This window comes from Balaenoptera borealis (genome assembly GCF_965194805.1).
Source record: "Balaenoptera borealis genome assembly, chromosome: 6".
Classification (NCBI taxonomy): domain Eukaryota; kingdom Metazoa; phylum Chordata; class Mammalia; order Artiodactyla; family Balaenopteridae; genus Balaenoptera; species Balaenoptera borealis.
The window spans coordinates 126,194,817-126,212,249 of NC_138863.1; the positions used below are offsets into that span (position 1 = coordinate 126,194,817).

The 17,433-nt window shown below is 41.1% G+C and overlaps 1 protein-coding gene across 3 annotated transcripts in view; it reads left to right on the plus strand.

Annotated features, from left to right (window-relative positions):
• UGGT1 (UDP-glucose glycoprotein glucosyltransferase 1) overlaps positions 1-9,899 on the plus strand; it is a 120,174-nt gene extending 110,275 nt beyond the window's left edge. For all 3 annotated transcript variants that reach the window (XM_082396610.1, XM_082396611.1, XM_082396612.1), the window contains 3 exons: positions 3,108-3,224; positions 3,671-3,839; positions 5,598-9,899. In XM_082396610.1, the coding sequence (XP_082252736.1) occupies positions 3,108-3,224; positions 3,671-3,839; positions 5,598-5,623 (312 nt within the window). In that variant the 3' untranslated portion in view covers positions 5,624-9,899. The remainder of the gene's footprint in view (positions 1-3,107; positions 3,225-3,670; positions 3,840-5,597) is intronic.
• Positions 9,900-17,433: the final 7,534 nt, after the last annotated feature.

Sequence of the window (17,433 nt, forward strand, 5' to 3'; positions counted from 1 at the left end):
CAGATAATGCTGCTGTGATCATCGTTTATGCACATGTGTTGGTTGATGCACATGTATACGTATTTCAATTGTGTGTGCAACTACAAGTTGAATTGCTGGGTCATCAGATTGGTCCATCTTTATCTTTACTAGATAATTCCAAACAGTTTTCCAAAGTAGTTCTGATTTATACTCCCGTCAGCAGTGTAAGAATTCCTGACGCTCTTTGTAATTTTGAGTAATACTTATTGTTAATCTGTTAAATTGATAGATGTGAGCTGGCAGCCCATGTGGCTTTCAGTTAGAGAGTTTAATCCCTTTACATTTAATGTAATTATTAGTGTGGTAGGATTTACATCTGCCAATTTCCTACTTGTTTTCTATATGTCTTTTGTGTTTCTCAGTTCCTCCATTACTGCCTTCATTAATAGATATTTTAATTCCCCTCCTGTTTCTTTCACTATATACCTGGAGATTTTCCAGGGGTTTTTTTTGTTCTAGCCCAGTTGCTCTAGTCTGAGAAAGTATTGTGTATGATCTCAGCCATTTGAAGTTTGTTGAGCTTTGCTTGTTGAGCTGACCCAGGTATGATTAGTTTTGGTAAACATTTCAACTGGTTTTATATTCTGCAGATGTTAGGTGTAATGTTTTTCTATGTATGTCCATTAGGTGAGGTTTAGTGATATGTTGTTATGTGTGTTTTGTCTGTCTGTTTTTCTATTAGTTACTGAGAGAATTGTGCTAAAATCTCTTTCCATGTTGTGAAATCTTTCTTTGTCTTTGGTTTTGTCAAATTTTGCTTGATGTGCTTAGAGACTGTATCATTCAGTACCTAAAAACTTAGAAGTCATATATATGTCTGACAAATTAACCTTTTATTATCTCTATGAATGCTTTTTGGGCAGGGGCTTAAAGTGTGCGTCATCTAGTATTAGTGCAGCTACGCTGGTTTTCCTTTTAGTTAGTGTTACATGGTATATTTTTTTAATCCTTCTGTTCTCAATCATTCTTTATCCTTATGTTTTAGTTCTGTTTCTTATAAATAGCTTATATCAGTTTGTTTTTTCACGTGGTTGTGACAGTCATTTAATTTGAACATTAGTCCATTTATAGTTAATGTAATCACCAGCAAGTTTGGCTTCTCCATAGTCCTCCTGCTTATTCCATATGTCCTGTATTTCTTTTTTCTCCTTAGTCAGTTTCTTTCAGATTGATTGAGGATTTTTTCATAATTCCACTTTCTTTCTATTAAACTATACATATAAAATAATTTTTTAATGATTAGCCTAAAGATTACAGTATGCATTTCTGACTTTGCAAAGGCTAATGTTAATTAGTGTATTTTACTCATCTACCAGACAGTGCAAAAACATCAGAACAGTTCTTCTCAAATTTTAGCATATATAAAAAAATCACCTGAAGAACTTATTAAAGCCTTAATCCCTGGGCCCCATCCCCCACAGGCTGATTCCGTAGGTATATGGTTGGGCCTTAGAATCTGCATTCCTAGCAAACTCTGTGCTGCCAGTCCACAGACTACATGTTGAGTATCAGTGTCTTAGAACTCATTACTCCATTCATCCTTATCTCAACCTAAATATCTTGTTGCCATGTATTTTAGACCTGTCTATATTTTAACCCCCAGAAGAGGTTATTCTCCTTGTTTAATATAGTCAGTATCTATTTAAATTTGAACTAACTCACATAGTTACCCTTTGGTTACTCTGCATTCTTCCCTGCATTTCTGGGCTTCCATATTGGATCGTTTTCCTTCGGCCTGAGGAAGGTCCTTTACTTAGTGTTCACTAGTAACAAATTCAGTTTTTGTTGTCCAAAAGTACCTGTATTTTACCTTGATTATTTTTCACTGTGGTAAAATATACATAAAATTTACCATTTTAACTATTTTTAAATGTTCAGTGGCATTAAGTACATTCACAGTGTGCAGCTGTCCATCTCCAGAACTGTTTCATCGTCCCAAACAGAAACTCTGTACCCATTAAACACTTAACTCCCCTTTTCTCCTGCCCCCAGCCCCTGGTAACCTCTATTCTATTTTCTGTCAGTATGCATTTGCTTATTCCAGGTATTTTTGGAATCATACAATATTTTTCCTTTTGTGTTTGTTTTATTTCACTTAGCATAATGTTTTCAAGATTCATCCATGCTGTAGCATGTATCTAACTTTTCTTCCTGTTAAGATCAAGTAATATTTCATTGTATGTATATACATTTTGTTTGGATATTCATCTGTTGATGGACATTTGGCTTATTTCCATCTTTTGACTTGTGAATAATGCCTCTATGAACATCGGTGTACAAGTATCCGTTTCAGTCTCTGCTTTCAGTTCTTTTGTGTATATACCCAGAAGTGAAATTATTGGATCGTATTGGTTGTTTGTGTCTTTGGACAATGGAACGTTTTATTGTGTCAAACGCACAAGTTTTCCTGAGAGAAAAGCTTCAAAGCATAGAGTACAGCTGGCTAGAAAGCACGTGGGCTTCATCTACTTGGGATCAAGCCTCAGTAGACAAGGTGGATTCAGAGCTTCCTTTAAGCAAAACCTTGCAGTACAAGAGCCACACTCGATGCTTAACTGGCTTTTAGAAGGCGGTACTGTTTTTCTTAGAATTGCCCTCGTGCAGGGAATCTAGGTGCAGGCTATTTGTGAGTTTTAAGCTAAAGTTTTTCAGATGCTTATTATGGGTAGATGTTTTATGGATCCTCTGAACTTCGTGGTTTTTAAAAACACCGTAAATAAATATTTTAGTTTCTCTAAGGTTTTTGGTACGGACCCTTTCTGTTTTAAAAATTTGTGATTGACATGTGATATGTAATGAGCAGCTAATTTGCTGTGCCATTTATTTAAATTTCCCCTAGGACTTTATTTCTAAACATTTTCTTTTATATTTTATTGAAGTATAGTTGATTTACAATGTTGTGTTAATTTCTGCTGTACATCAAAGTGATTCAGTTATACATATGTATATTTTTTCTTTTTCATATTCTTTTCCATTATGGTTTATCACAGGATATGGAATATAGTTCCCTCTGCTCTACAGTAGGACCTTGTTGTTTGTTCCCCTAGAACTTTAGATTGTTGTGTTTTATCTTCTCTTCCGAACAGGATTTGCCCAATAACATGATCCACCAGGTGCCAATTAAATCACTCCCTCAAGAATGGCTTTGGTGTGAAACATGGTGTGACGATGCCTCTAAGAAAAGGGCGAAAACAATCGATTTGGTAAGTTGTCGGTGGCTCTTTCCTGCTTCTTCGTCCAGTCTGATGGATGACTAGATAATGTAGTCTTTCTCTTTAACTGTGCAGTTCAGGGACTGCAGAACTGCTTACAGCAACCTCAGCAGGAAGCCAAATCCTCCAGTGTGTGACGGGGTTGTTTTCACTACTTAGAATCGGTGAAGTTACCGCTGGTCTTCCAGATCACTCTGTGCCTTGTAACGTTTCCAGCGTTTCTTCTCCTGCCTTCCAGGAGCGCCCCACCCCTTCTTTGCAGAAGCTTTGCACAGCCCACTCACCACCACACTGCTTCTGCTGATACCGTCTGCTTCCTCAGTGTTGTTCTTTTCGTCCAGTAAGGACTTGTAACCCAAGAACAGAAACACCTCGGAATTCTCTGTAACATACCCTTCCTTCAGCTCAGTTGAAGTATGTTATTTTGGTTTTCACAGTGTAATAATCCAATGACCAAAGAGCCCAAGCTGGAGGCCGCTGTCCGAATCGTCCCAGAGTGGCAGGACTATGACCAGGAGATCAAACAGCTACAGACGCGCTTCCAGGAGGAGAAGGAAGCGGGGGTGCTTCACAAAGGCGCACCGGCACAGGAGCTGGGCCGACAAGGTACGCACAGGCTCGTGGCTTCAGGCAAGTCCTTCTAGGGCTGTCTCATTCTGTTTGTTGCAAAAGCAGAATAATGAGTAAAAGGACTAGAAGAAAGAGTTATTTAATCCTTCCATCCTGACACCTGCTAGTGTATATTGTTCACTTTCCTCATTCAGTTGGGTTCTAAACAGTATTTATTAATGCAGTTGCTGCCCTTTTTTTCTTCTTTCTTTCTCTTTCTTTCTTTTTTTGAAGAAAGACTGCTTTCTTTGTGATTATTGTTATTTAGGTTCATGAGTTTTGTGATACATCAGCCAAACCTGCCATTATTTGGGGGATCTCTTGTCAGATTCCTTGGTTTTTAATTAAATCTGTCCAGGCACTAGTGAATGAGCACATTTAGGATCAAGACAGAGAACATATTGATTTGAAAAAAAGTATTCTAAGGACTAAATCTTCATATAATGTTTTCCCTACTATATGTACATCTTGAATGGTAGCCAATCTAAAATAATCATTAGAATACAAAAGTGACCTTGTGTAAACCCATTAATAAGCTGGGCTCTGGATTTTAATTTATTCAGCTCAAAACGAATTCTCAAAAAGCAACTATAGAACATGGATCTTGAGTGATTCTGAAGACTATGGCATGATATTAAAATCACAGCTAAAAGGTTGGATATTCACCATAAAAATAATTAGGTTCATGAGTAAAACCTCAAGGATTTTCATAGATAAATGGGCAAAGAATGTAGGCATACTGTTTAAATAAGAGGAAAACACAAATATAAATGAATTTGAGGAAACAGTAATCAAATTAAAGGAATCTATCATTAATACATACTGCATAGAAAAAAACGTACCTATTGATAATGCCATTTGTTGGGGGAGATGGTGATTAAACTGTTCTGGGTGGGCCTTGCTGAAGCTTTGTGCACTAGAACACTCCTTGTTAAAACGGCAGTCAGTTGGTCGTCAGGAGACATTAAAATGTTTACATCCTCAGTAATTTCTCTCTTGAGAATTTACCTTGAAAGAAATAATTCAATACAAGAAAAAAGTTATATACATGGAGAAATTTATTTTATTATTACTTGTAAACCAAAGGCTTTAAAAAACGGTTTTAAACACCCCAAAATAGAAAATAGTAAATGAGCTACACTGCTACGTAGGAAAATGTTTACATGTTATTAAGTGAAAAAAGAAGAATCTTGACTAAAAATATGTGCATTGTTACTAGAAGTAAATATTGTACTTGTGAAAACAATATTTAGATGGAGTTAGGGGTATGCAGCTAGTTTCCATGTCCTTAAAAATTAAAATGTCTTTTTTACTTTGTCTTTGCTTTCAAAATATAACACAAACACACTAAACCAAAGCTCCTAAATATTTAAAAAGAGAGATACAGTGGAGGTAGGGACACAAATAATAGGTTTCGTACCAGAAAATGCCTAGTCTGTACTTTTTTTTTTTTGGCTGTGTTGGGTCCTTCGTTGCAACACTCGGGATCTTTCATTTCAGCGTGTGGGCTCTTAGTTGTGACGCGTAGGCTCCAGGGTTCATGGGCTCTGTAGTTAGCGGCACGCAGGCTCAGGCACGCGGGCTTAGTTGCCCCGTGGCGTGTGGGATCTTAGTTCCCCGACCAGGGAGCGAACCCGTGTCCCCTGCGTTGGAAGGCGGATTCTTCACCACTGGACCGCCAGAGAAGTCCCTAGTCTGTACTTTTATAACTTGACAATAATTCCTTTTCTTTTCATTTGTTCTCCTTTTCCGTAGGACCTCAGAAACATGAAGAATTATGATCTCCAGAGGAGGATAGGGAATTACACCATTTGAAGAACACTTTTTATATTAAATGCTAGTTTTTTCCAATCTGTCTATACAACTGCTGATGAACCGGCCGGGCAGGTGTGCCGCACCGTTCATTCTGACTCCTGCACGCTGGCGGCTCTGGATCTCTGGAGTCAAGGCTCCACTGGATTCATACCTCAGAGGAAGACAAGGGGCTGATCTTTGGGGGACGCTGTAAAGAACAGGCTTCTAACCAGAAGGGAGGATGCAGAGGCGACTGGAAGAAAGCGAGCCCTGTGGTGCTCACACCCGGGAGCCCACACATGCCACAGCGTCTCGGGAAGCCGCCGGCCAGAGCCACCGTGTCCTTCCTTACCTCAGCCTACGGGCAGCGGAGCTCCGTCTGCAGCCTGGGCCGCAGGGCAGGTGCCGCCCACATCGGCCATCAGGAGCTTTGCCCCAGGTCTGCGCACCTCGGGGTTGGCGCCAGCGTTCCCCTGTGCCCTTCCCCAGCATCAGGTTCACTGTCAAATTGAAACCCAACCAACAATCATGTGTCTTCAGGCTCGGCTCGGGGCAGATTAATTGGGGGTTAGGATGGGGGTGGGTTGGGCTGAGGGTAGGGAAAATGTCAGGAGTCGGAGGCTCTGGAATGCTGGGGTGAGGGCGAGGAGGACCGGAAATCGGCCGTTCTCTTTTATAAACCGTCGGTACCATCGTGACTAATTTGAAATGAAGACGTTATCCTTATTCTCCACCCAGCCCCAGTGAACTTTTTAAGTAATTGCTTTGTAAGCAGTTTTTTAATTTGTGAAAGTCTTTGCTTTTCTCTTCCCACTTTCTTAAAAAAGAAGTCTGTTATTTCCTTACTGGATACAGCCATAGTAAGCCCCTCTAGTGATCCATCCTGAAGGGCTCAGGGCTCCTTCAGGAAGGTCACCGCGTCACTCACCCTCTTCTTCTCCGCAGGATTTTCGTCTCTCAGACCCAGGGGAAGTTGGCTTTGACTTTTCTCTACGGAAGACTCCCAGATCTGAGATCGGGAGAGATTCTGATTGTGTAATTCACTTTTTTCTATACACTGTTCTGTATTCCTTTTAGTTTAGTGCGGTGGGCTGCCTTTGACTTGCAGAAATTACCAGTGTTCCCCCCCGTTCTGACTCCACAGAGTTGCATCTTGAAGCAGGTTTGGCCCTTTGGTCATGGCTTTTCGTGTCTTCACTCCAGCAGCCCAGAAGGGCCCTTCCGCGGCAGCCTTTCCTGCTGGGTGGGCAGAGCCGGGAGGCGCCCGCGAGGAGTCTTGCGGGTGCTGTCGGCCCGCGTGGCTGTAAGGCTGCAGGTCCTGCCCCCCGGCTGCCCAGGCTGCGGGGCACAGCAGCAGAGCGCTCCGTGGACCGTGCCCCCTTCCGAAGTCTTAGGACAAATATCGAGGAATTAATTTTTTCCATATTCACACGCCAGAGTTAGCTCAGGAGTCTCTTAGTCCGAGGGAGCTTTTGAGCGTGCTTTTGTAGGTCCATTAAAAAACTGGGGAGGAGGGAGCCCGAAAGATTTTTAGATCAATCGATCCAAGACTCAAAAGGTCCCTCAGCGGTGTTGCTGTTGACAGAGGCTGTAGCATGAGTTCCCCCACGCTGCTCCTCGCCTGGTCAGAGCAGCTGAAGGGGTAGAATCAGTGAGAGTGGAGAACATTCACTCAGGTCCCTCTGAGGGTTAATTAAGCCTTCAGAGAGGCTGCCGCCGCCGCCGCCACTTCTGTCTACAGCCACGGGCGCAGTTGTGCGTTTTCCCACTTCATTTTCTGGGAGGTTGAGCGGGAAATAACAAAAGTCACTGGGATGTGCTTTCTAGATGCTGGTTCCCTTGGGACATGGAACAGGCCACCTCTGCACGTCGTTCTGCCTGGGCTCTTACGCGTATCGTACGTGAGGAAGGTGAAATCTGTGCTCTGTGTAGTGTGTGTGTGTCCTCATTGCCCCTTATTTGTCAGCACCCTAAATTTAAGTCTTATTAACAGTTGAATCTAAACATGCGAGACCCCGCTTGCTTCTGAAACGGCCTAGGGCCCTCCTCCTCGTGCCAGGAATATCTTGGTTCGCGTGGCATGAGCAACTTCCGAAACGAACCTCTAGCGCCCTGGGAAATGATACCGCCACTAAAATTCGGTCTTGGTCAGCTTTGCCTGTTCTCTCTACCGTATGAAAGCAAATTGTGACTGGAAAGATAGGAGAGATTTTTCACAAGAAACATGAACTGATTTCACCGAGAAGTGCAAGCTTCTGGAAACTACTCAAAGCATGTTGTTTTCAACCATCTTTTCATACGTAATGGATTTTTTCCCCCTTCTTCATGCCATAGTGGAAACTTTTTCTTTCTGAATCAGTGCCAGAGTGATGTGACACATCAGAACGACACGCGACAGTGTGGGTTTTTATGTTCTGCGAACAGTGGTATTTGATGGCGGTCAGAACGGGTGCACGCGGCCTGCTCTCGGAGCTGCGGGGACATGCCTGTGTTTCGTTTAAAAGCGTCCTGAATACTTGCCACGCTGAGAGCGCTGGTGTGGCAGTTTTCCACACGCCTGAGAGAGTGCTGAACCTGTCAAAATGGCACTGCAAATTGAAACGTAGAGCTGTTTGCCTGCCTGCCAAGCGCACGCGCATGTGGTAGGCCCACGTACTGTGTGAGCTCAGCTCGGGGGTGGGGGGAGCAAAGGTTTCATAAAAATCAGGTAGTAGTTTCCAAGAAAGGAGCTTAATCGACTCTGCTGTCCTCACGCCCGCATAGCATGAGCCTTGTGAAAGGTCTGATGGAACGAACAACGTCTGTCTGGTTGCAGGGTTACTGAATGAAGGGCTGACGGCCAGGGACAGCAGTGCGGTTTCCAGAAGAGACTGGAAGGGAAATGAAAATCCCAGTTTCCTTCGGCTGGGAATTCCACTTTACTGACTTCGTAACTTGGAACGGGTCAGAACCCGCCCTCACAGCAATGAGTGTAAGATGATTCCTCCTCCCCGACACCCCCCTTGGGAGTAAATCTGGCTACTTGAAAGCAGTTTTGTTTTGTTTTTTTCCTGAAATTGCCATGGATGATTAAAAGAAATAATTCAACTCAAGAGTTTCAAGAGGACATCTCGTACATTTTTCTGAGTAAAATGTTAGTGCTGTGGTATCAAATACCATGGAAATGGAAATGTTTTGGTGAAGCTTTCTCTTGGTAACAACGAATGGAGGGTGTGTTGTGTGCAAAGTTATTTAAATATATTCCATTGTGTAATTTTAATAATTTTTTAAGCATTTGATTTTATGGGGACACTTTTGTGGGATGATTAGGGTTAACCAACTTGAATATCGCTGTTTTGTGTCTAGTCTGGTGGGATAACCTTTTTAATTTAAATTCCTATTTTCCCAGTCTTGCTAGAGTGAGGAAGGATCTTTATCAGGACTTTGGTAATAACCTGACTGAATTCCACAAATTCAACATCATTAACTCAGGTCTTTGTTGGTACTTCAGAGTATCTGGAGGATACCAATTTCTCTTTCATTATTTGGTCTTTGATCTCTCAATCTAATACAGAAATGACGCTTCTGGGTGGCGGTGGTGAGTCAGGGCACTGAGTAGAGGATCTCTCCCTCTCAGGGTGTCACTGAGTGTTGACAGCTTATAAAAACAAACCACGAAATCAGCTTCAGGCAGCTGCATGCTCCCCAGAAGCAGTCCGAAAGTGAGGCCATCTCCTGAGTCTTTTCCAATTACCTAGCAACACAGGGGCCAAATGTGGCAGATTTAAGTAGGACAGACACAAGCTAGGGTTTGAGCCAAGGCCTTCACCCCACCTGTAATTTATGCATTGCCTTACGTGTCATCTTTTAGATTTCCAGAGAAATGGACATAATTCCTCTTCAGAATAAAAATAGCAAAATACATTAACCTAAGGTCAGCAATTTGAGAAAAGATTATCAAGTACGGTGGTTTCCAACCAGTTGTTTTTGCTAATAATAAGGTAAACATGGAAAAACAAAAATATTAGAATTTTTAAAGAAACTGTGTACTTAAAAAAAAAAACAAAACAAAACCACCTTTGTAACTCTTCTATTTTACTGTAATCCTGTTCCATTAAATGCAACATAGGTCCAGGTGCTGCCCCTTGCTCGGGAACAAGCACCGGGGCACTAAATGTCTACAGAGCCCTCTGCGCCTGAAATGGATTGAGAATGAATTTCCTGGTACTGTAATGAAAATAAGGTCTGCTCAACACAATAAACTTTTCCTTCTCTTCTTTAAAACCGTCTGGTCCGTCATTCAGCTTTTATGCTTAGGAAAGGTAAATGGTTAGAGCTCGAAGTTCCACCCCTCCATCTGGCAGAAGCAGCAGGCCTGGACAGGAGGAAGAGCTTTACCTGAACAGCTTGTCTGGTGAGGAGCTAGGTCCAGGCGCAGCCAATTCTCTAGATTCTCAGGGGAGCACCCAGGCCTCTTCTGGGTCCCCAACTTCGGGGAACTGCCCCAGAAGCACTAACCATAACAGGGAGGATGGCATGGACTTCGTTCATTTTGCAAATTCTCTGAGCTCCTACGCTGGGGCTGGATTTGAGGTTGAAGATATGGTTCCCGCCATTCAGGTGCTCACTGGACACCGCAAGCTGGTGTAGTGGGAGCGCTTGCAGAGGTGGAGGTTGGGCAGAGGGACCTTGTGGCTGTGAGAACATGACAGAGGGCACCTACGGTGGAGGAGGGAAGGAGGGATTTGGTCTGGTGGTCAGGAAAAGCTTCTACAAGGAGAGGATGCTTAAACTGAAGTTTGGGGAATCAGTAGGCATTATCTATGTAGAATGAGGGAGGTGGGGATACAGGGAGGATGGAGAGCTGGTGTATCTCATTTAAGGAGCTGCAAGTGAACCTCTGGGGCTGGAGTCATGGCCAGGAGCAAGGTGCTGGAGTGGGGATCTGAATTGATCCAGAGCCACCAGAAAGCCCCTGAGGGGTTTTAAACTGGGTGCCCACATGAAATCACTTTTTTCTTGTAAAAAAATTACTATTGATGTATAGCACTTGAAGGTACAAGTACACAAACATACACCTTGATTTTCAAAGTAAACACACTTGTATAACCATCAACCAGATAGAGGTAAAAAGCTGGATTATAGTCTGGCTTCCATCAGTGGCAAGAGCATTGTATCAGACCAACCAATAACTATATACACTGTTGAAATGCACTGGAAAGTGACAAGAGACAGGCAAAAACTGGAGGGGACTCAACCACTGAAAGAAGAGAAACACACTGGATAAGATCCACATTTAAGCGACTATTCTTCATGTGGCCCACAGGGAATAAAACAAAAAGTGGCTGTTTTACAGGGCTGAGGAGCCAAGTCAGAGTTCAGAGGCTGCCCAAGCAGCTAGAAATTGAAGGCGGAAAATCCCAGAAAGGAGGAAGCCACAGAGCTTTGAATTTGCCTTGCATACTCCCCTCAAATCCTTGGCTGACTCCTAAATTATGCTTGAACAAAGCAGGATTCCAAGAGGGCCAAACAAAGCAACAGCTGGAAGGCCGGAAAAGCTCAGCAGAGATGTCAGCAGATGTCTGGTGCTGGGGAGGAAAAGTTTGGCATTTATGTCCCACCAAGTTGGAGAGGCTCAGTAAATATTTGGGACTTTCCGTTGAACTCGGGTCTAGGCCCTAGGACTAAGGGCAAAACTAAAATAGAACCACTCTAATAAAGTGTAAAGTCAAGCCTTCGAAGCATCAAGGTGATCCAATAGTAACTTAACTCCCTACTAAAGCTCAACAGTTTTCATGGGAAACTTAATGAATCCAGAGTCTCTACAATATATCACTCAGAATGTGCAGTATACAATCACAAATCAGACGTAAGAAACAGGAATATAGGACGCATAAACAAGGGGAAAAAAATCGAGATCTGCAGGCAACCAAGATGTTGAAATTATTGAATAAGAATTTTAAAATAATTATAGGGACTTCCCTGGTGGTGCAGTGGTTAAGAACCCCCCTGCTAATGCAGGGGACACGGGTTCAATGCCTGGTCCAGGAAGATCCCACATGCCGTGGAACAACTAAGCCCGTGCGCCAGAACTACTGAGCCTGCGCTCTAGAGCCCGCGAGCCACAACCACTGAAGCCCGCGCACCTAGAGCCTGTGCTCCGCAACAAGAGAAGCCACCGCAGTGAGCAGCCCACGCGCCGCAATGAAGAGTAGCCCCTGCTCGCTGCAACTGGAGAAAGCCTGTGCACATCAACGAAGACCCAACTGCAGCCAATAAATAAATAAATAAATAAAATTTATTAAAAAATGAAGTAATTATAAATATGTTAAAGAAACAATAGGAATGGATATATACAAAGGATGAAGATGTGGGGAATTTTAGGAGAGAGATGAAATTTTTAAAAACCAATTTCATGGGTAGGCTTAAGATTAAACACTGCAGAAAAAAAAGGATCAGAGAACTTGAAGACAGATTAATGGAAATTATCCAAATTGAAGAGCAAAGAGGGAAAAACGATTGAGAAAAATAATGAATATATGTAATAACCTGTGAGGCAGTATCAAGCAGTTTAACAAATATGTTTGGAGAAATATTGGCCAAGTCAAGGTGTGATTAAAAATATCAACTCATGGATCCAAGAGCCTTAGTGACTCCAGAAATAAGTTTCTTAAAAATGCTCTCTTGACCCAGTTTTGGCCCTGGCTAAAGGCCAGTCAGTTCTCTTGAACAGCCAATCTAGTCCACACCCTCAACCACTTCACTTATTGGATTCTTCAACTCTGGGCCACTATATACCCACCCTAATCACCCAAGGCCAGATATAAGACATGCAGCTCCTATGCTCCAGAGCTTATTGAAATATTCAAATTAGCCAGTCTTACCCTGCCTCACCCATTCATTCCTGGGGAAACCACAATTAAAGCTCTTGCCCACAGTTCCTGCCTTGCCTTCTTCCTAGTGACCAACCCTAGTGCTTCCCCCGAGTGGTCCTGCATGGTGTGAACTGTGATATAACAAAACTGTAAAACTCTTCTAGCTTTTCTCTTGATCTTTGTCCAGCCACACCGTGTGTTACGCCCCACCCCCCCAAACCAGCGCACGCACATGCACACGCACACGCGCACACACACACACGCAGGATACATACAAAGGTCACACTGAGGCACGTCATAGTCAAATGCTGAAAACCCAAGATAATCTTTAAAAAGTAGTCAGGAAAACAAGAAAGACATACCATACACAGAAATAACAATAAGAGTGATAGCTGAGGACTTCCCTGGTGGCGCAGTGGTTAAGAATCCGCCTGCCAATGCAGGGGACACAGGTTCGAGCCCTGGTCCGGGAAGATCCCATGTGCCACAGAGCAACTAAGTCTGTGCGCCACAACTACTGAGCCTGCGCTCTAGAGCCCGCGAGCCACAACTACTGAGTCCATGTGCCACAACTACTGAAGCCCACACACCTAGAGCCCGTGCTCCGCAACAAGAGGAGCCACCGCAATGAGAAGCCCGTGCACCACAACGAAGAGTAGCCCCCATGCGCCACAACTAGAGAAAGCCTGTGTGCAGCAATGAAGACCCAACACAGCCAAAAATAAATAAATTTATTAAAAAAAAAAAGAATGATAGCTGACTTTTTATCAGGAAAAAAGAACATGACAGTGGAATAACATTTTTAAAGTGCTGAAAGAAAATCTGTCTTAACATTATGTGGGGGAAGTATTTTTCAAAAGTGAAAATGAAATAAAATTATTTCAGGATAACTGAATGTCGAGAGAATACATTGCTTGTAGACCTGTACTATAAAAAAAAAATGGTAAAAGTTCTTCAGGCTAAAAGGAAAATTATGCCAGATAGAAATTCATGTCTACAGGAAGGAATGAAGAGCGCTGGAAACAGTAAATATGTGGGTAAATATACTATTTTTCCTTTAAGAGACTATTGATTGCTTAAAGCAAAAATGTTACCTATATTTTGGGTATATAACATGTAGAAGTAAAATACATGACAATTGCACAAAGGATGGGAGTTATAATGTTCTTACATTATTATGAATTGGTATGACAGTAATGCAAGATAAACTGAGAAGCTGAGAAAGCATATTGTTTTCCCTAGGGCAACCATTTGAAAAAATATAGTTATACCAAAAATCAAAACAAAACAAACAAAAAACAAAACAAGAGGAGACAGGAAAATTTTAATTTTCAATTAAAAAAAAAAATGTAAAACTCAATCAACCCAAAAGAGGCAGGAAAGGAGAAGCAAAGGAACAAGTAGAGGAGATAAATAGTAAAACAAATTAAACAGTAGGCTTTAAACTGAAAAAGTCAATATTTGCATTATATATTAATGGTCTTAAACACTCTAAATAGAAGTCTGAGATTTTCAGATTGTATTTTAAAAAGCAATTTATAGAGATGCACATTAAATAGAAATAGGTTGACATTAAGAACTGCCTCACACAAACACTAATAATAAGAAAACTGGTGTGGCTATATTCATATTAAACAGAGTGAACTTCAAGACAATGAGAATTACCAGAGGAAAAAGAAGGATATTCTATGATGATACAAGTCAATTAATCAAGGAGACATTAACAATCCTAAATAGGTATGCACCTAATGACATTACTTAAAAATACAGAGTAGGTGTGACAACAAGCAAAATGACAGGCTACAAAGATCTGGGGTCAGTCACTCTGCTGAGTCAACCATTAAGCTGGAAAGATCAATTACAATAAACTATTTTGGAACTCTGGAACATGTTTGGACACTTATAACAACCAGCACTTCATGTGCTGGTTGGGAGCACTTCATGAAGGGAGAGGCTTCTGATCTTTTGTAAGTTAGGGGCAGGCACAAGCCAACTACCACTCCTGATTCCTCAGCACCATCTTGGCTGAGTTCTTGGAGCAGCTGGCTGGTGCCAGGGTGGGTAGTGGTGACCTTGTCCTCAAAACATTTGGATTTATGCATTTGGGCTGGTCTAGTGATGCCTGAGGAACTGGCATAGAAACTTGCCTTGGTTATGGCCCTCAGTAGCAGTGGCTTACCCTGGGGTTATCTATCAGAAGATTTAAAGAGACTTCCCTGGTGGTGCAGTGGCTAAGAATCCGCCTGCCAATGCAGGGGACAATGGGTTCAAGCCCTGGTCCGGCAAGATCCCACATGCCTCGGAGGAACTAAGCCCGTGTGCCACAACTACTGAGCCTGCACTCTAGAGCCCGTGAGCCACAACTGCTGAGCCCATGTGCCACAACTACTGAAGCCCGTGCGCCTATAGCCCGTGCTCCACAAGAGAAGCCACTGCAATGAGAAGCTCGTGCACCGCAATGAAGAGTAGCCCCTGCTCGCTGCAACTAGAGAAAGCCCGCGTGCAGCGATGAAGACCCAACACAGCCCTAAATAAATAAATAAATAAATAAATTTAATTTTTAAAAAAAAAAAAGAAGATTTAAAGAGACAGGAGCGGTTTTTTTTTTCCTTGTTGGAGACAGACAAATTGTTCTCAAGTCACTGGTTGACTGCAGAGATAATGGAACAGAAACTTCAGGTACCACACACAAGGAATGCATACCTTGCAAAAATTGTTTGGAAAAGTCACAGATGGCGCCACCCTCAACAAGCAAAATTTATCAATCCCAGAGGAGTGGGAGAATCAGGTTTCCAAAGCTAACATAATACCCTCTGGGTATTATATGTCCATTTCTCAAAAAAAGTTTAAAAACTTACAAGGGAACAGGAAAGTATGGCCCAGTTTCAGGAAAAAAGGAATTTGATAGAAACTATACTTGAGAAATCCCAGACATTGTAACTATTAGACAAAGATATTGAGTTGACTGATTTAATATGCTCAATGAGCTAAAGGAAGTCATGGGCCAAGAACTAATAGGAATCAGGAAAATGACATGAACAAAATGAAAATATTTTTTTAAAAAGAGAGAAATTATAAAAAGGAACCAAACAAATTCTGGAGCTGAAAAGTATACTAACTGACATGAAACATTCACTAGAATTGTTCAACAGCAGATTTGAGAAGGCCGAAAAAAAGGATGAGAGAATTGAAGATTAAAGACAATTGAAATTATCTAGTCTGAGGAGCAGAAAGAAAAACAGGGTCTGAGGGACCTCTGGGACACCATCAAATGTACCAACATATGCATCATTGGAGTTCTGGAAGGAGAAGAAAGAAGTGCAGAAAATGTATTTGAGGAAATAATGGCCAAAATCTTCCCAAATCTGTTGAAGGACATGAATCTACACTTCCAAGAAGCTTAATGAATTAAAAGCAGGATAAATTCAAAGAAATCTACACCAAGATACATAGTCTAATTGTTGAAACCCAAAGACAGAATTTTGAAAGCAGCAAGAGAGAAGCAGTTCATCATGTACAAGGGATCCTCATAAGATTAACAGCCAAATTCTCAACAGAAACCATGTAAATCAGAAGGCAGTAATATGACATATTTATGTCCTTAAAAAAATAAAAATAAACTTTCAAACAAGAATTCTATATCTGGCAAAACTATCTTTGAAGAATAAAGGAGAAATTAAGATACTTCTAGATAAACAAAAGCCAAGGGAGTTCATTATTGGTAGACCTACCCTACAAGAAATGCTAGAGAGATAAATATTTCAGGCTGAAATGAAAAGAAAGAAGACAGTAACTTAAAGTCATAAGAAGAAACACTGGTAAAGGTAACTACCTAGGTAAATATAAAAACAAGTATCATTTACTTTTACTTTATAACTCTTCCTTTATTCCTATATGATTTAAAAGGCAAATACATAAAATAAAGTAAAAATTTTGTTAGTGAGCACAGCATGTATAAAAATATAATTTGTGACAAAACAGTGGGGGAGGAACAGAGATATACAGGAGCAGAGTGTACACTACTGAAACTAAGTTGGTATTATTCAAACCAGGTTTTTATATAAGTTTATGATGTTAATTGTAATTCCTAAGGTAACCACTAGGAAAGTAATTTAAAAATATATAGAAAAGGAAAGAAGGGAATCAAACTGGTACACTTCAAAAGTTCAAATAAATACCCCCCTGCCAAATCAGTAATTGAGGAATTGAGAAACAAAATGTATGACATACAGAAAACAAAAAGCCAAATGGCAGAAGTAAATATTTTTATCAGTATTAAATTCAAATGTAAATGGGTTAAACTCTCCTGTTAAAAGGCAAAGATTGGGAAAAAATTTTTTTCAAAAACATGATCTATATGTTGTCAACAAGTGACTCATTTCAGATACAAAGACAAAGAGCTTGAACGTAAAAGGATAGGAAAAGATAATCCATGCAAATAGCAACCAAAAGAGAGCTGGAGTGACTATATTATTGTCTGATAAAATAGACTTTAATTCAAAAAAGTTATAAGAGACAAAGAAGGACATTATATATTGATAAAGGGTTCAATCCAGTAAGAAGATATAATAATGACAAACTTGTACACACCTAACAATAGAGCCCTAAAATATATGAAGCAAAAATGGACAGAATTGAAGGGAGAAATAGTTCTATAATAATAGTTGGACTCTTCAGTACCCACTTTCAAAAAGGATAGATCAGTCCGACAGAAGATTAATAACAGTAGAGGACCTGAACAACACTGTAAACCAATTAGATCTAACAGACATAAACAGAACACTCCACGAAACAGCAGAATATGTATTCTTCTCAATTCCACATGAAACATCCTCCAGGACACATGGTATGTTAGGCTACAGAACAATTCTTAATGAATTTTGTAAGGCTGAAATAATACAAAGTAACTTCTGATCACAATGGAATGAAACTAGATATCAATA